Source organism: Setaria viridis, chromosome 1 (assembly GCF_005286985.2).
Source record: "Setaria viridis chromosome 1, Setaria_viridis_v4.0, whole genome shotgun sequence".
Lineage (NCBI taxonomy): Eukaryota > Viridiplantae > Streptophyta > Magnoliopsida > Poales > Poaceae > Setaria > Setaria viridis.
In genome coordinates, this window is record NC_048263.2 from 13,549,014 (window position 1) to 13,564,602 (window position 15,589).

At 43.0% G+C, this 15,589-nt stretch overlaps 2 protein-coding genes across 3 annotated transcripts; one reads left to right on the top strand and one right to left on the bottom strand.

Moving 5' to 3' along the window:
* The first annotated feature begins 409 nt into the window (after positions 1–409).
* On the top strand, positions 410–5,146 carry LOC117846584 (probable pre-mRNA-splicing factor ATP-dependent RNA helicase DEAH5). The gene is made up of 2 exons (XM_034727811.2): positions 410–3,793; positions 4,546–5,146. The coding sequence occupies exons 1-2, from the start codon at positions 519–521 to the stop codon at positions 4,937–4,939; spliced, it is 3,669 nt and encodes a 1,222-aa protein (XP_034583702.1). The 5' UTR covers positions 410–518; the 3' UTR covers positions 4,940–5,146.
* A 437-nt stretch (positions 5,147–5,583) lies between these two features.
* Positions 5,584–15,199, bottom strand: LOC117846595 (uncharacterized). 2 transcript variants are annotated; one of them, XM_034727820.2, is made up of 13 exons: positions 14,841–15,199; positions 13,840–13,956; positions 12,410–12,477; positions 11,689–11,788; positions 11,530–11,601; positions 10,003–10,062; positions 9,771–9,900; positions 9,502–9,692; positions 9,211–9,395; positions 8,881–9,008; positions 8,023–8,366; positions 7,004–7,238; positions 5,584–6,494 (listed from the first exon to the last, which is right to left on the bottom strand). In XM_034727820.2, the coding sequence occupies exons 1-13, from the start codon at positions 15,117–15,119 to the stop codon at positions 5,698–5,700; spliced, it is 2,706 nt and encodes a 901-aa protein (XP_034583711.1). In that variant the 5' UTR covers positions 15,120–15,199; the 3' UTR covers positions 5,584–5,697. The 2 variants fall into 2 exon arrangements, with proteins under 2 accessions (XP_034583711.1, XP_034583719.1); XM_034727828.2 differs by having other exon boundaries at positions 12,410–12,474; positions 14,841–15,198.
* Between the last annotated feature and the right edge of the window lie 390 nt (positions 15,200–15,589).

The window sequence follows — 15,589 nt, forward strand, 5'->3', positions numbered from 1 at the left end:
GGGAGCGTTTGGATATCAGGAGCTAAACTTTAGCCCTGTCACATCACAAGTTCCATGCTAATTAGGAGGATTAAATATAAGTTAATTATAAAACTAATAGTAGAACCCCTAGACTAAATCGTAATCTATTAAGCCTAATTAATCTATCATTAGCGAATGGTTACTGTAGCACTACATTGTCAAATTATGGACTAATTAGGTTTAATAGATTCGTCTCACGATTTAGCCTAGGGTTGTACAATTAGTTTTATAATTAAACTATATTTAATACTTCTAATTAGTATCAAACATCTATCACATGTGACAGGGGCTAAAATTTAACCTCAATCACCCCCTTCCATTCGGGAAATTCCTTCTCGCTACTAAAACGGCCGGGACGGGACTGCACGTGTCAGTGTGTAATCCAATTTCCAACCCTCCGAACCCGACCACCCTCGACGCCACAGTTTCCACCCAACCCGAATCGATTCGAATCGCGGACCAAACCCTAGCTAGCTCCACCACCCCCACCCCCAGCCATGGCGCCGGCGGCGGCGGCGGCGGGCCCCGGCGAAGACGGTCTACGGAAGCTGGAGTACCTCTCCCTCGTCTCGAAGGTATGCTCCGAGCTCGAGACCCACATCGGCGTCGGCGACAAGGTGCTGGCGGAGTTCATCACGGAGCTCGGCCGCGACTCCGCCACCGTCGCCGAGTTCGACGCCCGGCTCAAGGAGAAGGGCGCCGACTTCCCCGACTACTTCGTCCGCACGCTCCTCACCATCATCCACGCTATCCTCCCGCCCTCCTCCAACCCAAGCTCCGCCGCCGTCGCCGCGGGCCCCGCCGGCGCGGAGGCCTCCAAGTTCCCCGGGCTCGCCCGCCCCGACGACCCCGACCACGCCCGCAACCTCCGCCTCGAGCTCGAGCGGGATGCCGATGCGGCCGCCCCCGCCCCCGCCCCCGCCAGGGACGACCGAGACCGCCGCCGTGACGGGAGAGGCCGGGACCGCGACTACGACCGCGGCGGCCTCGACCATGACCGAGACCGTGGTGGCCGTGACCATGACCGAGATCGTGGCGGCCGTGACCACCGTGACCAGGACCGTGACCGTGGCGGCAGGGACAGGGATAGAGGCCGTGACCGGGGCCGAGACCGTGATAGGGATCGGTATGGGGACCGAGACAGGGGAAGGGACAGAGATATGGAGAGGGATAGAGATAGGGAACGGGGGAGGAGCAGGAGGTATGGAGATGAGGAGGAAGAGGAGGACAGGGGTGTTGGGGGAAGGGGGAGGGAGGTTGCTACTTCGAATCCCAGTGGTGAGCCAGAGCTCTACCAGGTTTACCGTGGTAGGGTGACCCGGGTAATGGACACCGGGTGCTTTGTCAGGCTTGAGGATGTCCGCGGTGGCCGCGAGGGACTTGTGCACGTCTCGCAGATGGCTAGCAGGCGGGTGGCCAATGCGAAGGAGGTGGTGAAGCGTGACCAGGAGGTGTATGTGAAGGTAGTGTCAGTGAAAGGGCAGAAGTTGAGTTTGTCGATGCGGGATGTGGATCAGGATACAGGGAAGGACCTCCTGCCAATGCAGCGTGGTGCAGATGATGCACCAAGGGCGAACCCATCGGGTGGCAGTGGCGGTGGCATGGGATCTGGCAAGAGGTTGGGTCTGTCAGGCATTGTGATCACGGAGGAGGATGAGGCAGCACCAACATCACGGCGGCCGCTCAAGCGTATGAGCTCGCCGGAGAGATGGGAGGCAAAGCAGCTGATTGCTTCGGGTGTTCTGGATGTGAGGGATTACCCAATGTTTGATGAGGATGGGGATGGCATGATGTACCAGGAGGAAGGTGCAGAGGAAGAGCTTGAGATCGAGCTGAACGAGGATGAACCAGCATTCTTGCAGGGACAGAGCAGGTTTTCAATTGACATGTCACCTGTAAAGATATTCAAGAATCCTGAAGGTTCACTGAGCCGAGCAGCGGCCCTACAGACTGCCCTCATAAAGGAGCGTCGTGAGGTCCGAGAGCAGGAGCAGAGAGCCATGCTGGATTCAATCCCCAAGGATCTGAATCGACCATGGGAGGACCCTATGCCTGATACGGGTGAGCGGCACCTTGCACAGGAGCTGAGAGGTGTTGGCCTTTCAGCTTATGACATGCCAGAATGGAAGAAGGAGGCCTATGGAAAGGCTCTAACTTTTGGGCAAAGGTCAAAGCTTTCAATACAAGAGCAGAGGCAGTCTCTTCCTATTTACAAGTTGAAGAAAGAGCTTATACAAGCTGTCCATGACAATCAAGTTCTGGTTGTTATTGGAGAGACTGGTTCTGGTAAGACAACACAGGTGACACAATACTTGGCTGAGGCGGGTTATACCACAAGGGGTAAAATTGGGTGCACTCAGCCTCGCAGGGTTGCGGCGATGTCTGTTGCAAAGAGAGTGGCAGAAGAATTTGGGTGCCGGTTGGGTGAGGAAGTTGGGTATGCCATCCGTTTTGAGGACTGTACTGGGCCAGACACAGTGATAAAGTACATGACTGATGGTATGCTTCTGCGTGAGATCCTTGTTGATGAGAACCTTTCCCAATATTCGGTTATCATGCTTGATGAAGCCCATGAAAGGACCATCCACACAGATGTGCTCTTTGGTTTGCTGAAACAACTTATTAAGCGCAGATCTGACATGAGGCTTATTGTTACTTCAGCCACCCTTGATGCCGAGAAGTTCTCAGGATATTTCTTTAATTGTAACATCTTCACAATTCCTGGAAGAACATTCCCGGTGGAGATTCTCTACACAAAACAACCTGAGAGTGATTACTTGGATGCAGCGTTGATTACAGTTCTGCAGATTCACTTGACAGAGCCAGAAGGAGACATCCTTGTTTTCTTGACAGGACAAGAGGAAATTGACCACGCCTGCCAGTGTCTGTATGAGAGGATGAAGGGATTAGGAAAGGATGTTCCAGAGCTCATAATTTTGCCTGTGTATAGTGCCCTTCCTAGTGAGATGCAATCAAAGATCTTTGACCCAGCTCCGCCTGGCAAGAGGAAAGTTGTTGTGGCCACCAATATTGCTGAAGCTTCTTTGACAATCGATGGCATATACTATGTTGTGGATCCTGGTTTTGCCAAGATCAATGTCTACAATTCAAAACAAGGTCTTGACTCATTGGTTATCACTCCCATCTCGCAAGCATCTGCGAAACAGAGAGCAGGGCGTGCTGGGCGTACTGGACCTGGCAAGTGTTATCGTCTATACACTGAAAGTGCCTACCGTAATGAAATGTCCCCCACGACTATTCCAGAAATTCAGAGGATCAACTTGGGGTCTACAGTTCTTAATATGAAGGCGATGGGAATAAATGACCTATTATCCTTTGATTTTATGGATCCCCCAGCACCTCAAGCACTGATTTCTGCCATGGAACAGTTGTACAGCCTTGGCGCTCTTGATGAAGAGGGCCTTCTAACCAAACTGGGGAGGAAAATGGCTGAATTTCCATTGGATCCACCACTTTCAAAGATGCTACTAGCCAGTGTCGACCTTGGGTGTAGTGATGAGATACTGACTATCATAGCAATGATTCAAACAGGGAACATATTCTACAGGCCACGAGAAAAACAAGCTCAAGCTGATCAAAAAAGGGCCAAATTTTTCCAGCCAGAGGGGGATCATCTTACTCTGCTTGCTGTATACGAGGCTTGGAAGGCAAAGAACTTTTCAGGTCCCTGGTGCTTTGAGAACTTTGTTCAATCAAGATCATTGAGGAGAGCACAAGATGTGAGGAAGCAACTTCTCACTATCATGGACAGGTAAATGTTATTTTTCAGTTGTAGCATCTGTATCAGCTAAGCACATTCTTGGTTCTTGCTTTTTCCTTGTATCTGTTCCATGAAAGTTTCCTCCTGCTATTGCATATATTCAGAACTTGTTCTGCCTTTATGATGCTCCCAGAGACTGATTTACTTCATACTTCCACAGCATGATTAGTTTGACTAGCCTACTTTCAAAATTTTCCTGCTTAAATATTCCAGCCTTTTTTTTTTCCGATGTTCCGATGAGACTTTCCTGATTGAAATATTTTTCAATCAGATAAGGTAGGGCGCATCGCAAGTAGTCATCAGCCTTGTATTCAATATAATTTAGCTGTGATTATCATACAAAATCCAACTAGTGTACCTAATGCATATATACAGAACATTATGCAAATAATAGGGCAAGACCAGAGGTTAACTAATTTGTACGAGTCTAATTTCCGGAATAGCAGAGTTGTAAATCAAAATTAGACATGCAATTTTGTCGCAAAAATATGAAAAGCTTGGCCAGCGTATAGCGAGGACTTGTTGGATAGCATGTGTACATTGAGCCAGTGTTGTGGACTGCTATTTTGTGGTTTGGATCCTATGGTACAAGCTATGGTTCATTCTGGACATCATTCTCTCCAGATGCTTGTAACTCTTGTTCACACAGCTGTTTTTAGAGTTATATCCATTTTTATTGTTAAGACAGCCTTTCCTTTTACGAGTTTGTTGTATGCTAACCCATGCTGCTGTTGACTGTGCAGATATAAACTTGATGTTGTTTCTGCTGGGAAAAACTTCACAAAGATAAGGAAAGCGATTACTGCTGGCTTCTTTTTCCATGCTGCAAGGAAGGATCCCCAGGAGGGATACAGAACCTTGGTTGAAAACCAGCCAGTGTACATCCACCCCAGCAGCGCTTTGTTCCAGCGGCAGCCAGACTGGGTCATCTATCACGAGCTTGTGATGACGACCAAGGAGTACATGAGGGAGGTTACTGTGATCGATCCAAAATGGCTGGTTGAGCTTGCGCCAAGGTTTTACAAGGGTGCAGACCCCACCAAGATGAGCAAAAGGAAGAGGCAGGAGAGAATCGAGCCTCTGTATGATAGATACCATGAGCCCAACTCCTGGCGTCTTAGCAAGCGCCGAGCTTGACTGTAACTGTAACGGCGTACTGTATGTTCTTCGTTGCTGGTTGATCAAATTCAAGATGACAATTTTGTTGAAACTGTAAATATTTTTTCCCGGTGCTGCTTGTTAGGGCAAATGATGCTTATGTAATGTACCAAGAGTTAGGTATGCAGTCTTTACTAACGATCAACTGATATTAAGCAATTCAGTTTTGTTGTCTTTGTCGAGATATCTCTTGTATTTTGTGGAGTGAGTTGGCAACTTCGCATATGACGCTTTGGATGGAACCTCCATAAACGGTGATATTAGTCGTCTAGAGATTAAGGGAGTCTCCGTTCCAAGTTTGAGTAACCTTATTCCTGTCGCTTGTATGCCACAATCTCTACCAAAAAAGTCCACCTCATCTCAGCAGACAGCGAACAACGCAGTGCATTTGTAAAGAGAGGAGTCCTGCCGCCAAAGAAAAAGGCTTTTCTTGAGAGTCAGCTTCGAGACGAATTTCGCAGATGTTCAATCTTGCAAGGCGTATGACGGTATGAACAAGATTTTTGAGTACTCTGCCACCCTAACAAGCAGAAATTGCCGGGCAGGCACACGACAATGTTGCCTGATCTCTCTGTGGGCGGCACCGCATAATTTAAACTCAACAAAAAAAGGGCACCACAGAATTCACAAAAAAGATTTCACTGGGTCAGAGATAACAAACACCATTGTGTTCATTGGTCTGTAACTCAAAAAGGTTAACCCAAGGAGTCTTAAAAGGTCACAAGCAGTAAAGAACTCTAGTCGGAGTCAGGGTCTCCGTCAACGATATCTGGCACCGAGTCATCTGACTCTGAATCAACACCAGACTCCGAGCCAAACAATTCTGCAAAGCTAGTTGAACGGCCATCTGGTGCTTGATGACCTGAATCAACAACTGGAGCGTCTGAAATTTCATTTGAAGTTCCCAGCTTGCTGGATGGCACATTGATAGCTGGGCTTCTGTTCTCAAGATGACCAACCTGATCGGTGCGCTTCTGCTCAGGAAATGAGGGTATGGCATGCTTCTGTGAATCAGAATTTGTTGCATACACTGGAGCCGAAACAGCATTGGAGCTTGAAAGATTCTCCACTGTGCTTGGCTTGGCAATTTCATCTGCAGCCGCATCAACCATATTGACATCACTCTTGCTGGAGGGTGGAACATCTTGTGCTGCAGCTCCGATTCTGGGTGGCTCAATTTTTGGATCTTCTGCCATGGGATTGAGTTGCCTACCATCCTCCAACATCGTGCCAGCTGTACTTGCTCCTGCACCACTATCAGTCACTGCAGCCTCTGCTGGTTCATCATCCTTGGTGGATGCCAACCAGTCATCGTACATGTCTTCAACCTCCATAGCCTGAGGCTGATCTCTGTGTACTGACATCTGGTATGTTCCGCCACCAAAAACTGTCTTTCCTTGTGCACTGTAGTTGAGCCCAGAGCCTACAGGAACTGCTTTTTCTAGAGAAAGGGCTCGCGGGTGTGTAAGAACATCCAAGGCCAGCAAAGCACGAGAACAAAACTCTGCAAGCTTAGTCCCTATCTCTACCTTCCCTGTAACAAACAAAAGAAACAAATTCTTACATATTGGGTTGGATTTTTTTTTTGAAGGCCCAGATCCAAACCAATCCCTGCCACTCAACACAAAATATACTGAAGAGTAAGGCAAATCAATCTCATGGTCCAACACAAGTACCATTACTGTTTTCGTAGAACTCGTGCCAGCAAATTACTAGGTCCATTTTTGTTGGCTAATATTTGTTTTTTCAGCGCCATACCCATTGAGGCCAAACATTTGCTTCAATTAACTAGATTTTAATTATAAAAATCTCCTAAATAGCACGCTAAAAGATACTTCATGCACTCACAAATATAAATCCACCTAGATTTATCCTAAGCCCCAAAAAAAAAGCTTGGACCAGCAACATGTGAAAATTAACGTAGATTGACAATATAAGGTTGACATTGATATATAATATATCTATATGGATATTTGCAGTCAAAGTGGCACATTGGAGACTGTATCCTAATGGACTCGTATTTGTGATTAGAGTAAGTATTACCTTTTGCGAAGAGTTCGATTCCTTTGGCTAAATAAGGAGGACGAGCATAAGGAGAAGAAAGAAAAGATGCTAGCAGGGCCTTCAATGAAGCAAGTTGGAGGTCCGATATGCTTGGCTCCCCAAATGTGGATGACTTTTGCTTGTAACTCCTTCCCGTGTCACAAGCACTTCTAGCAACGTTAATTAGGAGCAAGTCCACTTCTGATCTCCAGTGATCCGTCTGCAATGAACCTCCCTGCTCCAGGTGATAAATTATAATGCCATTGTTAGTTTGTTACATGTCACAAAAACATATACTCTGAATTTACACACTAACTAGATATGGTGATTAAAATAACGCAATATATGCTGGTTGCATAACCAATTCATATAGCATGATCGTGTTTTTCTTCCCATCACTATGAAAAGAGAAGTTTTGATACCTCTTTCGTTTGTTATAACTTCCTCTCTAGAATATACTCATTCAAAAACAGTTGTAGCTACTGTTTCAGCTATGGTAAAAAATACTCAAGTATCTATGAGCACCATGAATTGTCTGTCTTGGGATATTAGATAGCGTGCATCACAATGTGTGGTACCAGCTTCAAAAATAACTGACCATTTAATCATTTTTTTTTCGACGCGAGGCTCTGCCCCATTTCCGTTGCCATAACGGAAATACAGATAGTTTGTAACAGAAATGAGTCTGGGAAGATAATGGAGATAATTCGGTAGAGTTTGCCTATCTAACCTGATTCAAGCTAGATATCTAACTGACCATTTAATCATTTAAATTTGCAAAATATCTTATACATCATGCAATTTGGTTCATTGCTTCAAACTTGCGACAAGAGGTATAAACGGTTTGAACTTTCCTACAAAAAATTGTTTGCAATGAGCTCAGCCAAGTCATTCTTGCTCTAATTATATTTAAGACCAATATGAGAGCAAGGCCTCAAACTACAACAAACATCTGATAACAGGAAAACTAAGATATGCAGAAATGGTAGGATGATGAGAGAGGTTAGATTTAAGTATACCACATTCAGAAGAATTTCCAATGTTTCTAGTGCAGCTATTTTGACTGAAAGTGGAGTTGAAATTCTAACATCTCCTGTAGTTTCAGGGGCCATTCCCTTTGATGCAATTTGTATGGAAGAACCTTTTCTTTTCCTTGGGCTGATTGCTGCCTTCTCTGAAGCAGAGATAACTGAGTTTTGTACTTGTGGTTCTTGCTTCCTCTTCTTTGAATAAATTTTTGATGATGATTCATTTGCTACTTTTGATGGATTTGTGCTGATTATAGTCATGTCACTCCCACCATCATCACTCAGATCAGCAATTGCATTGCTGACTGCTGCCTCAAGCAGGTGCAGAGACGTCCCTGATAAGAACAGGTGGAACAGGAATTTGACTAGACAAAACAAAACCAAAGGATATGCACACATGCAAATGAAAATGAAATCTCAATAATTCCCAAAAGAAAAGCATAAAGTGTACACATACTGATGGTGTGTCAATGTAAAGTTAAGTATTTAAAGTTGAGGACTTGCAAGAATGGTTAAAAATAGATATACACTATCCATGCTAAGCAATGCTTGAAGAAACACCCTGAGCAATTGAGCATGCTATTTGTCAAAGGTTTATAGATGTTACAACTTTAAGGAACTTTTTGGTTACTAATGTTTGTAATTAAAAAAAAAATCAGGCAATCAAGTACAATTGTAGCCTGAGATGCTATTACAGTTTTTTTTTGAGGTAAGAAGCTATAACAGTATTATTATGGGAAATGCTAAACTACACTGACAAAATTGTAATCAATTGTACTATGTTTCAAAGATACAATCATAGTATATTAGAATTGCAAAGGAATATGCAAGAAACAAAGAATGACCTACCAACGCCCATGGAGGTTAGTAACAGCTGCAAAATGCTATAAGCTTTTGTCCTCAAAGTAGGCAACTTTGCTATTTTGAAGTACTCTGTTATAAGCCGTATGATACTAGCACCATGTGGTAAAAGTTGGCTGCAGGATGATAGTCTAAATTAGTCCTTTTCTATCTTAGCTCAGATTCAAACAAAAAATTGAAAGAGATTATATATGTCTCAATTTTTGTTCCAGAATCAGTCACAATTAAATAGCCTATAATTGCGTGATATTTTCTTCACTTTCAGTAGACCAAGTAAAGAAACATAGTCTATACTTTTCAAGAGACAATGGCAGTTACCTTCGCATTCCTTTAATAGTTGCATTGAGCAAATCCAAGAAAGTCGAATGCAATGATGGAAGCTCAAAACAAATAAGCTCTTGATGCAATGAAGTTGTTGAAGGGAACAGCTTTTTATGAAGTGATCCATCAACTAACAGCACTCTTCGCATCAAAGCCACCAAAGCACGCATTGGAACGTTGACCTTTTTGCCAATAAAAAGAGTAGAACTTAGAACTAAATTGTGCCTCACACCAGCAGGTTATGAGCGCTGTTAGGTAATATACAGAAATGTTCTGATTTTGACCAACCTGAACTGGATAATAACTAGTCAGCATCACACTGCAGCAATGCATAAGAGCTGAAATGGTAGGAACAGTATAGGCACGAAATTTCTTCGTGACATGCACATCGCCTCCAGACCTTACTTGATCTCCCAATGTTGGTGGAGAATCAGCTCCAGGCGGAACTAGTAGCAACATAATATCATGGCCATTCTTTTCTGCAGCAGCAAAATGGTTAAATTTTACCTGAAATGGTAGACCTGAAATAAGATTAGCAGCAAACTGTTATATCTTACCTTCTTCAAGCCCTATGAAAGCATCATTCAAAAGATTGTTTACCACAATCAATATTCTCCGAATCATCAGTGAGCAACCATCCTCAGATACTCGGACAGAAGGTAACAGTGCTAAGGTTCTTGCAAATTTCTGGAGTGTTGGAACAGCGTCCAGGTCAGGGCAGGGAATTCTATGACACGAAAAAAGAAAAAAAAAAGGGAGAAATGAAGTAGAGCTCTAGGCTCCCCGCACCTTAGATGGTTTTACATTGACTTCCGTACTCATAACTTTTGCTGCAATGGTAGATTCAACCTGAAATTTGTAAATGTAAGTAAGCTGTAAGAATAGAACAGTTAGGATGATAGAAATAGTAGTATTTCACAGATACAACATCATCAGTATTTCTATGGACACTAGGAATTAGTGGACTACTGAAAAATCTGAATCATACATTAGTCTCCTTATAAAAATACTAATCAGAACTTAAACAGTGGTCATCATGTATGGCAAACTTAGATGGCACTGCAGTGTCAATTACAGTACTTGTGCCTTATCTCTGTTTTTACCTCTCAGGGTTTTTTGGGGGGAACACACCAATCAAGTGTTTTTTGTTTTTGTTTCAATTGATTTTCTGACCAATGAAACTATGGCACACAAATCTGAAGGGAATACTGAATTCACTCAATTTTGAGAGCAAGAAGCAACGAGATAAATCGAGTGAAAACTATATAGCAAAAACAATAAAAAACACACATCGTCCCCGTCCTATCCAGTCATGCATACCAACGTGTCTTATCCACTCTTTGGCTCCAAGAGCCCAACCAACAACCGCTCTTCCTGAAGCACCATGCTGGGAGCTCATCTCCATGGCGGCCGCGGTCGTCTCGTCTCTGTGGTGTCCAGTTGCGCTCACCTCCGGGAAAGCTGGATGAACAGGTCAACCTATGGACTGAGCCAGGGACTTGTACGCCTCAGCGGTGTTGCTGCGATTGCACCTCGGTGACAGGTTCACATGCTCCAGCGCCTGAAGCTGGAGCCCACATAACTTGGTCCTTGGGCTTTCGTTCCTGTCCAACTAGCCAAGGCTGCTAACGAGCAGGTAGGGTGGATGCCTAGCTCAAAATGCAACGGAATCCACAAAGCTAGGAGTTGAAAACTACAGCATTTTTGCCTGCTCGTTTGATACTCATCGAGCTTTGCTTCTAGGATGGGTAGCCTAGCCTGCTAACCGGTGGCACACTAAGAACGAAGCCAACAGCACAATAATAGGCCGAAACTGCTAATGGGCCAAACTAAACATACACATAAACAATGACAATAACATTTGCCCCAATAAAACAAAATGAAAAATATATATTCAAGAGTGTCAGGACCAAAACTAAACCACAACCAACAATCACAAAGCTATCAGCCATACCAAAAACAAAAAAGACTGATGGTGAGAAGAAATTAGCAATAAGGGAAAAAAAAGGAATAGGAACAGATCACAGAACAGTAGTCTTGAATCCCCAGTCAATATCAACAGCATAGCAGGTAGATCAGAGAAATATCTAGAGCTCCAATAGCAGTTCAATTTTGCAATCCATATAGACTGAGAAGATAATCAAGTAACAGAATTGTATCAGATTCCAATTTCTACAAGCCTATCAGTGAGCTTACAAAATGTTACAAACAGCTAAACTTTTCTTTTTAAGCTACTTTGGAAGAACCATCCTTTTCTCACTGGGCACCAGGACATTTTACCCATAATAGGAAATGAGAACATAAGATAAGACATACTTTATTGTAGTGCCGATTTACAGATGATGGGTACAGTTTAATAACTGTGCACAGCAAATCAATTGCTTCATCCTGCAGAAATAGATTTAATTAAACATTTTCCCTTGAGTTGTTCAACGCAAACAGATAAGCCTTAAGAATGAAAAGAATAGACCATACAGCTACTAGACCATTTTCATTTAAAAGCCGCAGCACCGATTCAATAATCCTTCCAGCAAAGGATGATGCCTCTTTCTTTAAGTTCAAAAACTTCGCCAATCTAGTCAGAAAACAAATTATGTTGCTTCCAGTCCAATCAAATAAACATGCAGAACAAAATGCAAAGAATAAAATAAAAAATAGCATTCCTTAACCGAAACTGCAATGCTGAAGTGACCAAGAAACAAAGCTGATATAATTTAGAATTCAGAAAGATTGGCATTGCATACCAAAGTTTACTGTAAACTTCGAATTTAAAGTTTGGAACTGTATTCACAATAGGAAATCCAATTTACAATCAGAAGCCGTGTCATTAATTCAAGTCATTTAGCTACTTCAGAACTAATTATATGGCCTATTAGAAATCTACTAAACAGAGCAATACAAGACAAAATTTGAATGGTCCCTAAAAAAAATGCAATGGAAACTTGATCTGAGCATTATGTTCACTCCTTATATAACTAAGGAGTAGTAAACAAACAGCAAAAGTAGAAAAAAAGTTCAATTCAGACATCAGAGCCACTTTCAAATTCCCTGAGAACACTAAGAAACTTTATCAAGTGGTGGTTCAATTGATAAATAATACTTCATAATTCAATCTGTTTAATCATGTAATGGTTAACATAGGCGATCCAAAAATTATGCTTGGCAGCTTAAAGGACACTAATCTTCTGTTACTTACCTAACAAATAAATCAGACATGGAGGTACAGGAAATAACAGTTACAAGTTGCAAGGTAGATGGTTCCTGCTAGAAGGAAAAGAGCATACATCAGTATAAAAATAATGTGCAACAGACTGAAGATTCACACATGTATGATGCTTAAAGAGAAAAAGCATTTCTTGAGGAGTTGAGGTACGACGAGAATGATGATGGGATTAAATCCTGAGAAGCGTGTTTTCCCACTTTTCATAAGTCGGCCACTTAGCCAGCCTAATCAGCAATTAGGAAATAGGAGCCGCCCTACTGCCTGCCTAGTGCTTAGCGCTTTTCGAAACCACAGTTTTCTTTTCTTTTCTTTATTAGCCAATCAATCAGTCCCATGTCCATAAATTATACTCAATTTTGTTATTTCATTGCCTAACACCAACATTAGAACAGATAAAGGTGGCTGGGACTACATAAAAGTTGCAGCTGAAATACAAAATGGTAAAAAGGTAAAATACAGAGAATAGTACTGTAACCTGTACTGTTTGATTAGAACTATTCCTTCTAGATACTGAATTACATGATGAACCATAATTCAAAAACTGATTTTGCTGTGTTCCTGGACACTAAAATTGTGGTATTTTAACATGAATTAGCATTCAAACAGATCATCAATTTGCACAGAACTGGTGTCGTGAATACATGAAGTTTTAAATGGATTGATCCTTCGTTCAAGGATAATAGACCGACCAGGATTAGACAGCTGTGAACTTAGGAAGAAAATGTTGGCTGGAACGTTTTGGTGTAGAATTTTCTTTTGTCAGTGCTTTGTCTTAGACTTGACTTCAAAACAATATATGTATCAGAAAACAAACAAAAACATAAGAAATTAGCAACATGTACATAACTAGTGTTCTGAACGACAAAAGGCAAGACTCTCTACAAAAGTATCATCAAGCAAGAAGAATTAGTTAAGCGTACACTACAATAAATTCAGTACGAGTATTACTCGCAAAAAATATACTAGAGAAGTATGCTCCATATGCTTTTTCATAGGTACAGTCAATTTCAAGATCATATGGCTATAGTTTTTATTCCTAATTCCTGCCAAGGTAAACTAGGTCTGGAGTTTACTAGTTCAGACTGCATGAAGGACTTCAAAGAGAAGGCTTTAATACTCCATAGCACCAAAAGATGTCCAATTTTCAGCAAAAGACAAAAGAAAAATTGCAGTTCACTTCAACAGCTCCCAAAGACTAGTACCAGTTTCATGGTCCATGCTCCTATTGAAATTTAATAAGAAAGTATTTGTAAGATGCTAAATACATCTTCAACTAAATAATGGGATTACCCAGAAATTGAAACAGCAATGAATGAAAAAAAAGTAAACAAACTTCTGAGGATACAAGTTACAAATTTGTGCACATACGTTCTAAATAAATTGCACCAAATTATATGCATTACCTGCAAGTTAGGCAGAATTTTCTCATACCAATTGGAGTACGATTCTGCAAAGCGCTCATTGCTGCATTCTTGGAAAGTCACACCGAGAAAACAAGTACCCAACCAGGAACTGTACGCCTAAAGAATTTTCAAACAGAAAGGTAAAGAAAATTAGCAAAAGATCAACTCGTTTTTCTTTTGCAATAAAGCATAAAACATGCTAAGGCATCAAGGGCATGACTATGGATCAACTGCCTTTCAGACTCAAGAAACAAATAAAATAGCTTCTGCAAACTATAATATATAAATATACTTCTTTCACAATTGACCAAGTGGCCAGAACGGGGATGGTGATGACATGGCTCAGAGAACTAGCAGGTTACATGGATGATAGGAGATGTGAGATGCATACAACATGAGAGTGCGAAAATGTGGCTTGCCTTAGCATGATCATTTCAATGGGCTGAGATGAAATGTGCCACATAAAGGCATTACCAGGTGTGGGAGAGAGCATTTGAAACTGGTACTTTTGTAAGCATATGACTGAACTTTATAGCACTTTCAAAGAAATGCTGATAATTTTTTTTAGTAAACCACTTCAATAATTTAATAGAGACAATGACCAACACAGTGAGGTATCTATGATTCATAAGATCATGCCTTCTGAAGTAGAAGTTTTTATTCTAAAATAACACATTTCAACTAAAATACACTCATTCTGAACTACTTTTTCAGTAAACTGTAGCTGGAGTCATTCTCAATGGTGTCCTCCAATCATAAATTGAAGCAGAGGGCCCTCGAATTTGCTTCATATACAAAGTTATCTAAACTTAATTCCACCTGAATCTGCAAATTATGCCCTTGAAATTTAAACTACTTCCCGCACACCATCCTAGTGAACTCTTCTCTATTACAGAAAATCACTACACAGTAGCCCATATCCTTGGAAAAGGAGGAAAATTTCGCCCCAAATCGTACTAATTTGTCTACACAAAGGGCAGAGGGACCACAGGAGACCATACCGAGTCGCTCTCCACCAGCGCCACGACGCGCTCGACCCAGGAATCCACGGCGGCGCGCCACGCCTCGGCGAGCTTGGGGTCCGCCGGCGCGCGGTCCGGGAGAGCCTCCGTGAGCAGGCCGTGCGTGCGCACCGCGTCGAGGACGGAGGCGAGCTCCACCGGCGGGAGCTCGGCGCCGCCCGGCTGCGGCAGCCGCTCGGCAACCACCGCACGGAGAAGCCGCGGCTTCAGCAACGGGTCGTTGACGCCGGCCAGGAAGCCGCCGCTCGCGCCGGCCATCAGGGGCCCTGGTACGGTGGATGCGGGCTCGGGCGGCCGTAGCGGAGGGAGAACGGCGGCCGTTTATTGGTCCGCGGTGTCGTGTGTGGGGAAAAGGGGTTTAGGGTTTAAACGGAGCGTGGTGTAGCGTAGCGTGTTTTTTTTTTTCTCGTCGGCCCGAGCCAGCCCAGGTGCCCAAAGCACTCGAGCCTCGAGCGAAGTTTTTTTTAATTTTTTTTAACCTTTCGAGAGCATCCGGCGGCTAATTTGGGACTAGTGTTACGGTCACGATGATCATCAAGTCAAATCCACTACGGGTATTGCTCAAGGTAAAAAGTGTAAATGATTTGGGATTAATGCGTTCAATGAGTTCTGGCTATATGATGGTGAAATGAAATTGATGCCGGCTACCTTTCGTTTCGAGATAAAGAAAGAAGATGGCATGGACGTATTCCTGTTTGTATAGATTTTCTATTTGCATTTCAGTGTAT

Excerpts from the sequence above, each read along its gene's own strand:
- LOC117846584 (XM_034727811.2), top strand. The coding sequence starts at position 519 with ATGGCGCCGGCGGCGGCGGCGGCGGGCCCCGGCGAAGACGGTCTACGG. Across the intron at positions 3,794-4,545 it reads CTTCTCACTATCATGGACAG|ATATAAACTTGATGTTGTTT; the intron begins GTAAATGTTATT and ends TTGACTGTGCAG.
- LOC117846595 (XM_034727820.2), bottom strand. The coding sequence starts at position 15,119 with ATGGCCGGCGCGAGCGGCGGCTTCCTGGCCGGCGTCAACGACCCGTTG. Across the intron at positions 11,602-11,688 it reads ATGAAAATGGTCTAGTAGCT|GATGAAGCAATTGATTTGCT; the intron begins GTATGGTCTATT and ends CTATTTCTGCAG. Across the intron at positions 6,495-7,003 it reads AATCGAACTCTTCGCAAAAG|GGAAGGTAGAGATAGGGACT; the intron begins GTAATACTTACT and ends TGTTTGTTACAG.